General features: G+C 46.5%; 7 protein-coding genes across 7 annotated transcripts; 2 read left to right on the top strand and 5 right to left on the bottom strand.

The window, feature by feature from the left end:
• Positions 1 to 3,561: 3,561 nt before the first annotated feature.
• Positions 3,562 to 4,146, bottom strand: ATNIH1004_004063 (uncharacterized protein; the record flags this gene model as incomplete). Its single annotated transcript, XM_033568735.1, has 1 exon — positions 3,562 to 4,146. The coding sequence occupies one exon, from the start codon at positions 4,144 to 4,146 to the stop codon at positions 3,562 to 3,564; it is 585 nt and encodes a 194-aa protein (XP_033427541.1).
• Positions 4,147 to 6,241: 2,095 nt separating this feature from the next.
• Positions 6,242 to 6,828, top strand: ATNIH1004_004064 (uncharacterized protein; the record flags this gene model as incomplete). Its single annotated transcript, XM_033568736.1, has 2 exons — positions 6,242 to 6,629; positions 6,689 to 6,828. The coding sequence occupies 2 exons, from the start codon at positions 6,242 to 6,244 to the stop codon at positions 6,826 to 6,828; spliced, it is 528 nt and encodes a 175-aa protein (XP_033427542.1).
• A 729-nt stretch (positions 6,829 to 7,557) lies between these two features.
• On the bottom strand, positions 7,558 to 8,232 carry ATNIH1004_004065 (uncharacterized protein; the record flags this gene model as incomplete). Its single annotated transcript, XM_033568737.1, has 4 exons — positions 7,558 to 7,648; positions 7,702 to 7,852; positions 7,923 to 8,015; positions 8,100 to 8,232. The coding sequence occupies 4 exons, from the start codon at positions 8,230 to 8,232 to the stop codon at positions 7,558 to 7,560; spliced, it is 468 nt and encodes a 155-aa protein (XP_033427543.1).
• Positions 8,233 to 9,663: 1,431 nt separating this feature from the next.
• Positions 9,664 to 10,070, top strand: ATNIH1004_004066 (uncharacterized protein; the record flags this gene model as incomplete). Its single annotated transcript, XM_033568738.1, has 3 exons — positions 9,664 to 9,801; positions 9,863 to 9,924; positions 10,025 to 10,070. 3 exons carry the CDS (start codon positions 9,664 to 9,666, stop codon positions 10,068 to 10,070), a joined length of 246 nt encoding a protein of 81 aa, XP_033427544.1.
• Positions 10,071 to 10,391: 321 nt separating this feature from the next.
• On the bottom strand, positions 10,392 to 11,745 carry ATNIH1004_004067 (putative C2H2 finger domain protein; the record flags this gene model as incomplete). The annotated part of the gene is made up of 3 exons (XM_033568739.1): positions 10,392 to 10,638; positions 10,698 to 11,401; positions 11,494 to 11,745. 3 exons carry the CDS (start codon positions 11,743 to 11,745, stop codon positions 10,392 to 10,394), a joined length of 1,203 nt encoding a protein of 400 aa, XP_033427545.1.
• A 299-nt stretch (positions 11,746 to 12,044) lies between these two features.
• cyn1 (putative cyanate hydratase) lies at positions 12,045 to 12,637 on the bottom strand (the record flags this gene model as incomplete). The annotated part of the gene is made up of 3 exons (XM_033568740.1): positions 12,045 to 12,066; positions 12,131 to 12,570; positions 12,617 to 12,637. 3 exons carry the CDS (start codon positions 12,635 to 12,637, stop codon positions 12,045 to 12,047), a joined length of 483 nt encoding a protein of 160 aa, XP_033427546.1.
• Positions 12,638 to 13,288: 651 nt separating this feature from the next.
• ERG24_1 (erg24, C-14 sterol reductase) lies at positions 13,289 to 14,858 on the bottom strand (the record flags this gene model as incomplete). Its single annotated transcript, XM_033568741.1, has 3 exons — positions 13,289 to 14,391; positions 14,451 to 14,758; positions 14,818 to 14,858. 3 exons carry the CDS (start codon positions 14,856 to 14,858, stop codon positions 13,289 to 13,291), a joined length of 1,452 nt encoding a protein of 483 aa, XP_033427547.1.
• Positions 14,859 to 15,438: the final 580 nt, after the last annotated feature.

Below are 15,438 nucleotides of genomic sequence, written 5' to 3' on the forward strand. Positions count from 1 at the left end.
GACCTTTCTCCATCTCAGTTGTCTTATCTCCAGAATCGACGAGATTCCCGTTCAGTTGGATGAGATAATACTACAAGCTAACCCATATTGTGGAGCCCTCTTTCTCTATGAGGAAATGGACAGCCCTGGTCACTGTGCTCTTATAGCAGTTTATTCAAATCCCCTCTGAGGGGAAACGCAATTCAAATCACCTAATCTTCGTGCTCGACTGAACTCTGTGAAGATGGACGTAGGTGAATACCCCGGATCAGATTGAGAGACCGATTAGGGGCTACTCCTACACTTATCGATTGCAGACAGGAAATGCAAGGTTAGGACGGCTTGGGTTCCTAAGGCTATCTATAATTTTACTAGGCACTAACTAAGCAGTCGAGCTTTCCAAAAATGTTCCCTTTCCTTACCCTATTATATCTATCAACGGTCAATCATACTTCCTTTCCTGCAGCGCTAGGCAACGCCGCAAAGCTTGGGACAGGATCAATCATACTTCCACCCTGTACATCAATTCCAAGGACGAATTATCCTAGCTTTTCGGCCACTTTTTCCATCTGTATCCGAGAAACATTCACCAGGGTACTCAGGAGTTGGAGGAGTTGATAAAGTGGATCAGGACTTTTCCGAAAACTAAAAATACAATATGATAAAGCCAAGTCAAATCCGCAATGCTGAGCTTCAGGATGGTAATAAAATCAGCTACAAACAATCCTGGCGTGCCCTAAAGAAGATTGAAAATCAGGTTTTTGGTGATGAGGGAGAATCATTTAAGAAAATACCTTCTTTTCTTAATCATCTTTCACAGGTGGACCCTCAAGCTTACTGGCGACTGGAGATGCAAAATGAAACCTTTTGTCTCCTGTTTATTGCACCAGGGCCTACTCAAGAAGCCTTTCGTTGGTGTAGGCCATTTATTGCCCTGGATGGAACCTTTTGGAAGACTCGTTGGAACGTTACAATTCTTATTGCAGCAGCTATGGATGGCGACAATCAGTTCTGCCTCTAGCATGGGGAATAGTTCCATTCTTGTATCATTTCTATTGGGCTGCTTATTCTCAGCTTCTAACAAATTTTATCTCGCAAGCTGCTACGATGGAAACGCACGGAATTTCGAATGACATATTAACAGCCATTAATCCTGTGACGAACCTCATGCTTTTGCCGATACTTGATCGTGTCATTTTCCCTTTCTTTCGGTGCCTTGGAGCGTCTATAAGCCATGTGAGCAGAATGACGGTGGGGTTCCTTATTTGTGGGATTTCTATGCTATATGGCGCCTACGTTCAAAATGCTATTTACGCTGCACCTCCTTGCTTTGATCACCCGCGAGCACTGAACTGCATGGATGGGAAACGCCCTAACCAAGTCTCTACCTTTCTTCAGGTTCCTGCACATGCATTACTTGCTGTTTCTGAAGTCCTTGCATCGGTAGCAGGTGTGGAGTATGCGTACAAGAAAGCACGCAAGTCTATGAAATCATTAATTATGGCCGTATATCTTTCAACTGTGTCAGGAGGTGCCTTGATCACGGTAGGGTTTTCGCCTATGACCGTGGATCCAAATTTGACATGGATGTATGTCTGTCTTGGAATAGAAACAAGTGTTGCTGGTGCAGTTCTTTGGATTACCCAGATGTGATTCCATATTAAGGTAACATTTTCCCCTGATGGCGTGAATTTCATCCGTGAAGTAATCACACTGATACGTGTCTTAATATTATCCAAAATTTTAAGTTCCTATCCTCCCTACTTGTCCTAGCCAAATTTCCCGTCGACCTAACTGCAGAACCTTCCACATTTTGGTTAATGCATGTGAGCCTGCACATGGAATCAGGTGCAACTAGATTCCCTTCCCCTTTTGTCCGAGGTCAGTTAGACTCAGAACGGTCTCAACTAGCTAACTGGTTTAAACTTCTGTTGTTTTTGGTTACTTGTTTCTCTTGCCTCGCCTTTCACGTCTATCCGTATCCACCCTTCTCTCTCGTCAAGTCGTAGACTTCGGCAGGCCCATACCCGCCCGGTAATGGGTAGTCTTTGGATACTCATGGGTGAGTATTCCGAAGCAGACGCCGATAATGGGTACCTAGTGGGTACCCATTTGACCCAAACCCTAATCGAAATAGAAACACCCGTGACCTGCATAACTTACAATTTTACTACTAATATTTAGTAATTTACAGTATTTTCCTTACAGCATGTAGACCTGGAAATAATGTTTTGCTTGACATTGCTCTATTTACATAACTAATAGTACCCAAAGCCATATCCTCGCTGCGAGACCTCTTACGGTTCCTCCCTGAGCCCCATAGTTGCGTACTCTCTCCCTGTGACATTGCAGGCAAAGGGTGATCACTATCATCATCAAGTTCATGATCTACCTCACCTTCTGGCTCAGAATCACAGATTTTACGCCGTTTCCCTAATGCACGCTTGCTTAGTGCTACAAGCTGTACATTAACAGGTGAGCTATCTTCCTCATTATCACTAATTGGATCAATATTATCCCGTATCTGCTGTGCCGCTCTTGCCGTGTAAGAAACTCCTGTAAATATGCAAGCTGTGCCTCTTCTACATCAAACTTAGTTGTGCACATAAACATCATAAGTTCCTGAATAGTCGAGGATTCAGGGAGCCGCGGCGGTAATGACAGCATCACACGCTGAATCAACGAGCCTCTCAACACCAGCACCAATGGCAGGAATTGAGAGAATATCCTGTGCAAGACTAGCAAGTGCTGGGAACTCATGTTAGTGGTCTTTCCAGAATACCGGGGGCGCAGTAGGTAATGGACCTGTTATAAAACCACAGATGCAAATAAGCCTCAATAATTGCCCGGGCTGCTCAATAGCGGCGGGGCGGTTCCCGCATAGCCATAGATTAAAGATTGGCTGGGACGGGTAATGAATATTTACATCTCATCTCATCTCCTAACAGTAATATTGACCCGTATTGGTCGACAGATAACCATTCCAATGCCATCATAATGAGGTTTGATACCTAATCCTTTCAATAATTTGTTTCACTGAGCGCCACTTTCGAAAAAGTCAAGTACCAGGAGAATATTAATCCCAAGAATATTAAACCCGTGCCGCTGGTGGGACTTATTCTGATCCTGGGCCAGGGCAATAGATACTGGCCGGAAGGGATTGTGCAGATGGGCTGGCTGTTGGAGCTTCGCTCGATGGCTTTATTACCCAGAAACATCACTCTTATAACCGTCTTCACTAGATTCAAAACATCGACAAGAATCTTGGAGGCTCTACTTGCATCCATTACTATTTTGGAGATCCTCGGTTCTGTCCTCGTGGATACTAATCATATTCTACCCAAAAGCCCACCCAGCATTGGGGCTGCGGCGAGTCTGCTGGCAGATACTAATTTCTTGGACTGGTACCAATGAGCTGGGAAAGATCCAAGTGATACGTCTCTTGGACGGAAATTTGTTGCGGATTCGCAGCTCGGTCTTGATTCCTATCTATATACATGAACTTCATAATATACAATGCCAACATGATGAACATACATACTATACACATCCAACTGACCCCACGAAGTCATCAGTTCTCCTTCAGTCCTCCTTCCCACTGCTCTTATCCTGGCCCTGATCTTGACCCTGATCCTTCTGTCCCCAAGTCCACACATCCCAGATATGCTCCTTAATCAAATCACCATACCCTTTCCCCTCATCCAATGCCTGCTGCTCCTCCCGCAGTCTCCTCTCCTTCCACCCCTCCGTCTCCTTCCCCATCCACACCTGCTCCAAAATGCTTTTCTCCTGCCTCTGTCTCGCCTTCAACTTCTCCAACTCTTCACCCACGAGACTCCCCTCGTGGACCCGCGCATCCCGCGCTGCTCGCAGCGTTGCCTGAATCTCCTGCGCCCGGTCACTTGGCAGCTCCCCTGCCACGGACGACGTGGAAGCGATCCGCGATTCAATGCGCTCCACGATACTCCGGCCCGTACGTTCGCGCGTCACATGGTTAGCGGAGACGCACCAAGCGGTAGAGAGGAGGACAGTCAGGGGGTCGAGTTTTCGTGGTGGAAGGGCAATCAGGACGGGCGAGGCGACGAGAAATGTCATCGCCGCGTAGTGTTTGAAGCGCTCGTAGTCGGCTTCGCGGCGGGCTTGGAGGTCTTTGTTTGGTTGGGACATGATGGTTCCGAAAGAAGGAAGGATCAGAGGATTTAGGGAGGATAGAAGATTTATTTATTTAATATTATTGTGCTGTTGTATGAATTCGATCGGACTGTAGATGAAAATTTACGGCGGGTTCGACAGGCCAGGATGGCAGTCAGGTGATTTTGTATAGACACTATACCGTATTGGGATACATGATTGGCATGGTATACCAATATTTGGGAGAATTATACTGGCCGCTTGGCGAGGGGAGATCATTATAAAGTGCGTATTTCGGACAGCATCTTGTGCTCTTATTTGCCTCATCCTGCCGCTTTTCCTTTTCGATGTTTCTTCCACTGATCTGACTTCCCCGCCGCCGCACTTTGTTGGCGCGTGCGGGGAGATGAACGTGTCGCTTTGTCCTTATCACAACGCTCGAAGATGATTTTAGTCTGTATTTGTCGTAGCATAATGCAACGTTGGCATGATCCTAGTTGCTGACGGCCAGATGTGGGCCTGATTGCCTTGCTTTGGCATCACTCGAGAGCGGAAACTGTCGTCCAAAACCTATTGTCCATTCCAATCCCTGGAGACGATGCCAAAATTCAGTCTCTCGAATGGCCACAGACTGTAAACTATACCCAAGGCAAACTCTCAGGAGAAGACCCACAACAGATCGGGACTCCATCGTCTCGCAGCAAAGCCCCTAATCCACATGAGCATCCTAGTCTCGAAGAGACGCCCACTCTTCCGGAGGTTTTGTTAGAAGACGAGATCCGAATAGTGCATTTGATATAGAGCAACGATCACAACGTACCGATTCATCTTCACCTAAAAATGACGCGCCTGAGGACCTCTCCCGTTCGAAAATATGACAGACTATCATATACAGGTGTGGGCGAAGCCGGTGACCGGTTACCACTGGAACCGATTTTTGTTGGTAAATTATGGGATGTCACCTATGTTCAAAGGAATTGTGAGGCGGCACTGCCAAAGATCAGACTTGTTGACGCTGACCGGCTTGTTTTAATACACTGCCTTTGCATTGGCCATGGCAGTGAAAATGAAAAAGTCACCAAGTCGGTCCGATATGCGAGATTATACTGTCTGCGTCAGCCTTGATAGCATATGTAGGAGTACCTTGGACAGAAACCGATATGGTGCCGCAAGCTGTTGAGTTAATTAAACCAAACGAGCGGTTACTAAGACTCACGAAGAGCGTGGACGTCCTTCTTCCATAGACGTTATTTCTCTAGAGTTGGGTCTATCAAGGGCTTTCACTTGCCCGACAAATTGAATTTGTTTTTGGCAATTCAGGCCTTGCCTCGGGGCCCTATTCCAGCACCGTTAATGGATCATGACTCAAAAGATCTTGCACCACGGAAGCTTTTTGACGTCCTGCTCCAATCATCCAGATATGATTTTCTGGACCCCCGTGACAAGATATTCGGAGTACTGAGTTTAGTCTACGACAAGCTCTGTCAGAACTGTATGCTTTCCGTGCAGACCGTTTACACTGGTATTGCTGCACATCTACTACACGTGTGCCAAGAAAATGAGAACTTTTAGCGTTGCGGTACAGCAAAAAGGCATTTACTTGTCCCTTCTTGGGTACCGGACTGGGTCCAAAGGCAAACCTTGAAGTTTCCCGAAGGCCTTATATGGTCAAATGAAGTTATTCAAGATTCGGATCGTAACGTGTCAGATGCTCAGCCCCACGTTCCGTAAGATTGGAGATAGTTCTGAGATACTTGTTAAAGCCGATAACCGGGCAATACAAGTACGCTGCCAATAAATTGTGCCAGTCGACGGCAGAATCCACTTAACGGAACAATATACCCACATCATCATGTCTAGGGGGAGATATGGAACCGTGACAGTAAGTCTACTAGATAAAAATTACCGGATTGGTCAGGACTTTGTCTTTTTAATTAGTAGGATTATCCTGTTATACTTCGGGCCGAACCAAACCATAGCAGAAATACATAATATTCGCTTGTTTCTGTATGCGCTGTCATATAGACCATCTATAGTGGCACTTTTGCCATAGGACAAGAGCAGAGAGATGCCGTATTCAATGGAAGACACGGTCAAAATATCAAAGCTTAAAATACAGGAAGAGTATGAAATGAGTGCATTTGACTCGAGAATACTTGGGCTCTCCCTACAGGACACTGACCTAGATACCCTTGATACCGCATGCCATTCATTTCCCGACGTAAGGGCCAGGGCTCTTGATTTTGCCGTGCTGTCTCTGCCTGGCTTACTGATGATTGACAAAGGGATGATCGATGCGCGGAACCAGCTGGACCGGAGGTGCAAATGGAAGATTCTCAACCAAAATGCCCTGCAATCCCTCATCCATTTTCTGAACCAGGAAAACCAACGCTCGTCCGGAGAGGGCAAATATCAGCTAGATCAATCCACAGTCCACGAATTCCAGAGCTATTGCGGATTAAAGTTTCCATCAACATATACCTGGGATCTCACTCTGTTTATGCCTTGTTCGTTCGAGAGTCTGTTCCAGCCAACCAAACGTCCAGTCCTATACTCGAGGAGCTGAAATCTGAACTAGGAGAGGTCAAAAATGGGCCGAGGTCACAGAGCAGCTCGCCCAAATATTCCAGTACACACGAGATCTTCTGGGAAACAGCTGACTGTTATTTTCTGGTCACCAACTACCGCATACGTGGATGCCACGTCCTGATGCTGTAGGTAATGGAATGAGCTCTGGCGTAACTTGAAGCCAGGCGCAAGGGTGAAATAAACATTTCGTGAAGCTCTATGGACCCTCCAGCAAATCTGGACCCAGAATCTGCCAGAGACATCAATCCAACCTTGAGTGCCTATGTCGCAACACATTTATCGATGAGGCTATTGAGACTGAATTTGGACTGTCCAAAGAAGGTGACGATTATATAGTCGCAAGTCTGCAATAGATGTCCTGAGAAACGATAGTAGACAATTCTGTAGACAGTCCCCGATCCTTCTATCTTCGTGTCATGTAGCAGTGCCCAATTAGGCCAGGCCAACCCGCTCCGCTTTTTCTATATAGAACGTAGCCGTACCACACCTGCCCACAACGCGCTTTCAGCGTTGTGGCTTTCAGCGTTGTGGGTAGGGGTGCTACGTCTAGGATGTATTATGAGACCTTGTGGGTACACACAGCATTCAGTTTTCAGGTTCCTGCCTTGTTAACCTGCATTGCTAAACGGTTCAAAAGTGAGTTACAGCGGGAATAGAGCTTTGGATTGGACTGGATTTGATAAACAAAGAAATTTGTGGTATTTGCATGTTTGTTTTTGTTGTACTACCGATGTGCGTAGGATAATTTGATTGTCGATTATGCTTTTACTTAATATCCGCTTATAATTGAGCCCTAGGACGCTAACCTGCCTACTAGGATCTGTCACAATATATGTTTGCTAGATATTAAAAATAAATTCACAATTCATGTGCATGTGAATTGGAAACTGACAACGGCCCGTTCTTCACCATGATCGTCAAAATCTCATAGAGAACATCTGCGGCAGCCCTACTCAACACATCAGCATAAGCTTTAAACCAACCCAGTATAACGAAGCTTACATGGTCGACAGCTCGGCATTGGTATCATACGCAGGGGCAACCTCCACGATATCCGCCCCAATGAGATTCAGCCCGTCCAAGCCGCGAATGATCGTGTGGAGTTCGCGCGTCGACCAGCCGCCTGTTTCGGGAGTTCCAGTTGCAGGGGCGACTATCACATATTATATTGCCGTCAGACTGTCCCACAGTTAGATGTGGAGAAAGGGCAAAAAAGAACTTACATGCGGGATCGAGAGTATCAATGTCAATGGATAAGTAGACAGGATTGTCGGTACCGACTCTTTCGCGGATTTTCTGGATTATACCATCGGTCCCTTGGTTTGATTAGTTCTCTCTCTTCATTGTCCTTTTTTTGGCCGGGGGGGATCTGTTGTTGTATGCTTAATATTGACACATACCAACTGTATCAACCTCTCTGGCCTCTACGATCTGAAATCCACAATACCCATCATTATCGTAATCTGAAGGGCCAGATAACGTCGTACGGATACCCGCGTGGATGTTTGTATCATTCTTGAGGAGACCCTCCATCGCCGCATGGTAGAAGTATGTAATGGCTATCGAAATGGATCACCGTTACAGGCCCATACGCCTTGTTGATACTCCGCAGGAGAGGTAGAGTGATGGTGTGGTCTCCGCCTAGGGTGATGATTCGAGGAAGGGTCTTTCCGGCCCGGGAGAGGCCGGGGGAGTCTGCATTTGTGATTGAATTCCAGTTTGCCAATCGTACTGGGCCATCTCAACTCAACACTAGACTGTTATTCGAATTTGGCGTCTTCTTTTGCCTCCTCAGAGAACACTAGGCCCTGTGTATTAAATCGGCACACAAGACTGTGGGTTTCGTTGTTGCAAGACCAAACTATCAATCCTCACGTCAACATCAATGATAAGACTTGAAGCCGCCACCATGTCGACATCCAAGGTCGAGCGTGTCGTCTATCGCTCGAATTCTCGCGTTTCTCAACGCTACCATCGCGCCTGACTCGTTCTGCTCTACAACATGCGTATTCAAACATACTTTTTATTTCTAATTTTAACTCTCATACAGCAGAAGACGAGGAATTCTATCCTTCGCTTCATTTTATATCCTTCTCTTTCAACACGTCTAGCAAAATTACATCACGAACTGTCCGATCATGGCTAGTGAGGTAAGGGACTCTTACCCGAAACTTGTTAACCTCATTGCTTTACTTGTGTAGTACTCTGCTCCTCAGATCCTAAGACTTTAAAACATTGACTTGGAGGACCCGGTGGACGATGATACGTTTTGGTGGCACGGACTTCGAAACGAGATCCTGGGTTTCGAGGATGGTACTAGTACCACATGGGCCGGAAACCAGTGTTGCCAATTTTAGGCCTGTTCTTGCGTTGGCTAAGCAATGGTCTAGACCCACTGTTAAGGGACCAGCTCGGACTAGTGGTCCGCTGATTGGGTCAGAAAAGCTTGACCAAAACCTAGCTGTGAGAAATGGTGCTGCCTGTTGTTGATACTCATCGGTTGATGGATTGAGGGATTTCTGGGGGCAATTCATCTGGATTTCTATTAGACCCCCGGCACATGTGCGTTACTTAGGCGAAGGCCTTCTCACCCATCCAACTTAACTATGAAATCTCGGACCGCAGAAAGTGGCTTTCCCACCACAGAGCTGAGACATGGCGTCGACTCCCAATCGCCGTGCCTTGGAAGATGCCGTCGTACAGCCGAGTGAAAGTTACGCAACACCACTAATCCCAGCCAGGCAGGTTGGTGAACGACGGACCGCCCGACGGCCCACATGGATTTCACACAAAGCTTGTCGGTCTAATCATGATTTCCGACCCGACATGCCGTCCCTGGTTAAAACAAATCGCATATGGCAGCCTAGTGTTCGGGAATCGTGTTGTTAATAAATAGCCGTTCTCTCCCTTGTCTCACTTCGTCTCTCTCCCGCAATCAATTCACCCCCACTACTAGATATCAAAATGGGCCTCTTCGATTTCCTCAAGTCCTCTAAACAGGAGAATACGCAGGATGCTACATGGGATGCAAACACCCTGACTATGCAGCAACCCTCTCGTCCTGCTGCGCCGACAGCAGAGCGAGTTGTCACCGAACAGCCTGTATGCTCCCTTTTAAATCGTGGTAATAATGAATTTGGACAAGAAGACTAACTGAATGTAGAGCTCACAGGACAATATGAAACTGCGTGGTGGTGGTGAAGGTGGTGAGGTTTGCTGTGGAGTGTATGTCTTTGTTTTTCCTCTTTCTCTCTTTTCCCTTTCCTTCCCTTATTTTGACTTTCCTTGTTCATCTGGGTATGAGCCTAACTAATTGGCTTACTAGGTGTACCGGTCTTCTCTGTTTTGCATGCTGTGAAGAATGCTGCTAGGTTCTTTGGTAGTACTTATTATCGTGGCATGTACTAGGTGTTGATAGGGGTGGTTTGGCTGGTCTGATTTATTCACTTTACTATTTATACTATCTTCAATGAACATGATTTGCACATATATTTAAAGTATTCCTTGGGCGTAAATATTCTCATTGATATTATGCACTTCACCCTGCATGTTTCATTTAGCCTCTGGGATTACTGTTGTTTGTGTAGAAGTCTAAAAGCATGAATATGAGGGCAGAACCAATAGATGACATTTGAAAAGATACTAGATAAAAGCAAGGGAAATGAGGCAATATAAAAATAAACTAAGCATGACTACTTCCTGGTCACTTGTTGCAAATTGACACCCACGGTGGTAGTCTTGGGCAACTCCAATTTCCCAGCCTCGTACTTGACAGTGCCGTCGGTATTGTATCCCACCGCTTGGATCATTCCCCCGGTCAGCTCATCGATAATCTGGCTATATTTCTCGCCATCATTGATGTCACAACGGGTGCTGGGTGATTCGCAATGCGCAATGAGTGCTGCTGTGGTCTTGAAATGGCGAAGACAACGTGGACACCTGTGATTGCATAGATTAGTGTAATAATCTATATCTCGTCCGCTGGGGTAGACACATACTGCACATCACGGTTGTTTTTGCTCTTCAACAGGACATGTTTCTCAAAGTCGATCTTGTGCTTGAACGCCGCGTTACAGGGACAAACGTATTTCCCACTAAACGAGTTGAAGAAGTTGGTTGCATCCCAGCGCTCATCCAAGATACGAAGGGTCTGTCCAGCATCAGGCACCCCGGCTCCAAATGGACGAACTTCTCCTCCCTTCTGTGATTTGGATCCCTTGACTGATCCAACAACTGCCTTGCCCTTTCCTTTCCAGGCTGAATTTCCTTTGGAAGACGAAGCAACAGACAGATCAGGGAAACTCAACAAGTCCATTGGGGCGTCTCGATCGGCGGACCCCTTGCCCAGACGAGGCCAGTGCTTCAGAGCCAGATTGGCTGAGAACTGGGCAGGCAGATCATCCGAATCTGACATCCCGGGCTGATTCTGCATCGCTTCTTGGTTTTCTGCCGTGAGAAGGTCTATCTTGACGCCTCCGTCGATATCGTCGACGTCCGCTGGCTCGGGGATCACAGGCATGGGCAATCCTTCGCCGCCTTGGAGCGCTTCTTTGATCATCAGTTTCTTGGACTGCTCCTGTAGAAGACGAGTCCTGGTGATCTCGGAACACTCGTTCTCTTCGATGTGGCGCATAAGACCACTGGCGCTTTTGTATTGGTCGCCGCAGCCACGGCAGACGAGGGCTTGTTCCGATCGGTGGTTCTATCCATGCAGGTAGACGCATTAGTAAAAGTAAATAGGTAGCCAAGGTGTATGCAAATAATGGAGAATGTCGATGCCTTGAAGGGTCTTACCTGTCGAATATGACCGTCACGACCACCTTCGCTACCAAACTCGACTCCACAGATGGGACAGACGATGTGCTTGTCGCTTTTGATCTTGTGGATGAGGAGTCGTTCCTCATCTTCGAAGTCTTCGTCACAGCGCTTGCAGTATTCATGCAGTGGATCTGAGGCCTTGTGTCTTTTCATCTCCTTGACGGAGCTGAAGAAACGGTCACAGTTGGTATAGGTGCAGGCGACTCTGCTGTGGGTGTCTGCAGTCATATTGCGTGGTCGTGGATCTGTGAGGAAGGAATAATGGAAAGAGAAAAAACGTAAGCAGTGAGAGAATAAATACTGTCTATGGTGGGGAGGAAGACCCAATTCACTGAGGTAAGAAAAGAGAGGGAGAAATAAGTGAATAAAAGGAAGACCCCATCATCATTGCTCAATGGCAACGTCACAAGCTCTTCACCAGACCCAATTTCTCACGAGAAAAAAATATATGATTTCACTAAAGCTATCCTATCCACAGTCCCTATATCCTAATTTTCACATATAGCAATACGCTTGAAGATCCACCCTCAGAACCTCGAAAATGGCAACCTACAGAGACCCAGTCAGCACCAGCACCTCGACAGAAGCAAAACAACAAAGACCTGCAACTTACCATTTCCCTCTCAAGGTAATCACCGCCCAGGTATTCCCATTCTCATCTGTCTCCTTGTCCACCTTGGTCGAGAACGAAATCGCACTCATGATCCCATCTCCCAGCTTCTCGTTTAGCACTGCCTTATACGCATACCCATAGTTCTGCACAATCTCATACAACCGATAGATCAGCGGTTCCCTGGGTGGCATTTCCACGGATCGGCCACGATCCGGGAATCCGCTGAGTTGCTCCTCCAGCACTTCCCTGGGGATATCCAGGAGGGAGGAGAGTTTGGTAACGTCTTCCTCGGAGGCTTTGGCTTGGCCGTAGAAGAGGGCTGCGGTGGCGACTTCATTGCGCCCGATGTACGAGGCTATTTGCTCAAAGCTGAGCTTTTTCGCTGCTTTGGCTTGAAAAAGTGTTGTCGATGAAGCAGGGAGATTGGGGTGTTGGGTTGTCTGGTGTGGTTAGCTGATAGATAGATCGGACAGGGTGGTGGCTCACGTCGAGGGTTGCAAGAGACATAGTAGATGATCAAGGAGTCTTATTGGTAGGCGATCTTGTAATCAGATTGGAGATAGAATTGGAATGGTGATTGTGTTGAGATGGCCGATGTCATTTTTAAATAGCTACGTCTCTCCAACCCCATGCGGGGTGTCCTGCAATGCCAAGTAAGATGTCGTGGGGTAGACCCATGAGGGGTATTCCATGGAATAATGTACATCATTTTCAATAAGCACTGATTGCATTGAATTACATTGCATAGTAAAGACTTGTATCTTGATATACTTTGATGATGAGAGAAGGGTGGGAGTTGATGATAAATTAATGGATACAGCGCGTCTATGACTAGGAATATACGAAACCGAATATACAGGCTACAGAACTAATATTTAATTTACGTAGAATATAAACTCTTGTATCAATTTATTTCGAAATGGAGCAGTAGGGCTGCCATGTATATCGCTCATCCCAGCCTACTACTCGTGGTCTTGAGTAATAGAAGTTCCACATGGAGATACTCTTCAAGAATATAATAGTCATTTCATCTTGATGAATAATGGCTCTCTGAATTTAGGAATTAGAAAGAATGAGCTATTGTATTCTCTTTTCTGCATCAATTGATTGAACCCCATCTCAGGTATCCAAAAATGGTATCCCGTATCCCATCACAAGTTAATAAATCCAAGGTACAATTCTCCATTTCACAATTCTCCTATATTTCTCCCAGTCTTCGCCATATTTCTCCGAACACATGGCATCATCCCTCCGTTCACGGTGCATCAGCAATATAGCAAAATAAAGCACGTAGAAATAGGTAAAAAAGACGCCCCAGCCAGTGGCCTCATCCTGCACAACCTCTCGTCCATCAAGCATTTTGAAGACTTGAGACGTTGTCGCCGCGCTTCCTGCAGGGAAAATCGCGTATCCGGCGAATCCCGTGGGAAGACTGAATGGCAGAGCTTGAAGCCAGTCACCTAAATAATTGATATGACGCGACATACCCCACCATCCAGCCGTGAGGAGTCTGGTTCCGCGTTTGGTCTGAATGTAAGAAAGACTCCTGACGCTTGGGTGGTCAGGTTGTCTGCGAAAGACGTTTTTCTGCGTATTGGCGGCTCGGAATATATATAGCCCCAACGTAAACACGGCGATTATAGAGCCTACGCCAATCCATCCTAGGGAGGAAGGATAGACAGAGAGGTACCGGCACTGAGTTGAGTACAAGAAAGGCACCCAGGCAACGTCACCAAACGAAAGCATAAACCCCAGGCCATCCGTGGTGATATCCATCATGGTCAAAATGCCGGACTCCATGTACTGGCCATCGAGAACGTAAAATGTTTGCAATGCAGCTGTGAAAACGATGCTATCCGTGAGATAGCCGTAGGTGCGATATTGTTTAGCTATGAATGCAAGGTCAAGCAAAATCCATCCAGTTAACCCGGGACGCATCTCCAACCAAGTCTTGATGTCAATCTCGCCGAACAGGGGAATTGTGATACGCGGATTCAGCTCGCGACCAATATAAAAGTCATAAATGATATTCCCAGTGTTACCCCCAGCGGCTAATTCGCGGAGCTCGGCAGTAGGGTAATCCGTATTGACACCGAAGCTTCGGGCGTAGACGAAAATTGAGATTGCATAAGCAATTAGGATGTTCGCTGTCAGGATCTGCACGTAATTATCTGATATGTAGCGCCAGACGAAGAAGCTGGCACCCTGGAAGTATGTCCCAACCGCACATATGGCCAGATGAACCAGAGTGGATGAAAATGCTTGCGACAGACATCAGTTTAGTAATAACAAATAATGGATCGGATCGGTCAAAGCGAACCATTCAGTCGATAACTTAGCGGACGTCCATGCTGTACCAACTTTGTGCCATGGACTTCTTGAGCAGGAAGAACTCTCCACAGAATCAAGCTAAGGAGATAATAGGCCAGCACAACGCCAGTCACCTCCCAACTTCCGAGATGCCACAGGCCGCCTTCAGGCCATCCGATCCCGACCCTCAGTGTCTCCCAAGTAAGAGTGCGAAAATTCAGAAGGGGTGGTGCCGGACAGCCAGAGACATCGTTGCAGGCAAACGCAAAGACATATAAAAGCACAGGAAGGCCGAATGTGATCGCGGCGGCACCCAAGCTGGAGTGTTGTCAGTGATTCTAGAATCAATCGATAAAATTATGTGGACATCAACGTACGGTCCGCCAAACTCGTACTTTGTGACAGCACGAGAAGCCATGTTTTGTTGTGGAAGAAAGAGGATTGTTGCTGTTAGTAGTGACTTGAATGTTGGTATCGCGCCAGCCGGAAGTGGGATGTTCCGGGTCACAGAATCGCACCAACATCGGTTCAATCTGATTATCCAGCATCCTATCCTATATGCTATAAATCTAAACCATACTGTCATGTAGATATATTTTCGACTGTTTCCAACAGAGCGATGTTATTGTAGGGTGCTAACTGACAGATCTGAGATGGATGTCCATTGTTTTGAACTCTATATTTGCCAGGAATCAGGATGATATTTTGGTAGACATAGGGATATTAGAATGAAAGGGTCGTTTGTTAGTATAAAGAGATTATTTTGCCAGTACGGAAAGATATTATAAGGGGCAAGACTGAGTTGGAATGAATGGAATGATGAATCCTGGCTATCGCCGTTGCCACGGAATTCCGAACAGACTAAGGTAGTTAAAGATGGAATAGTGTAATAGTGTAGTCTGATTGGCGGATCTGCCAAATTTCTCGGAATTCCGAGGGCATAAAGCAAGCATTGAAGTCAATATGGCAACAGGAGACTGGAGAACGTGGATTTATTA

This window comes from Aspergillus tanneri, assembly GCF_003426965.1.
Source record: "Aspergillus tanneri strain NIH1004 chromosome Unknown AapTan_3_pilon_pilon_pilon, whole genome shotgun sequence".
NCBI lineage: Eukaryota > Fungi > Ascomycota > Eurotiomycetes > Eurotiales > Aspergillaceae > Aspergillus > Aspergillus tanneri.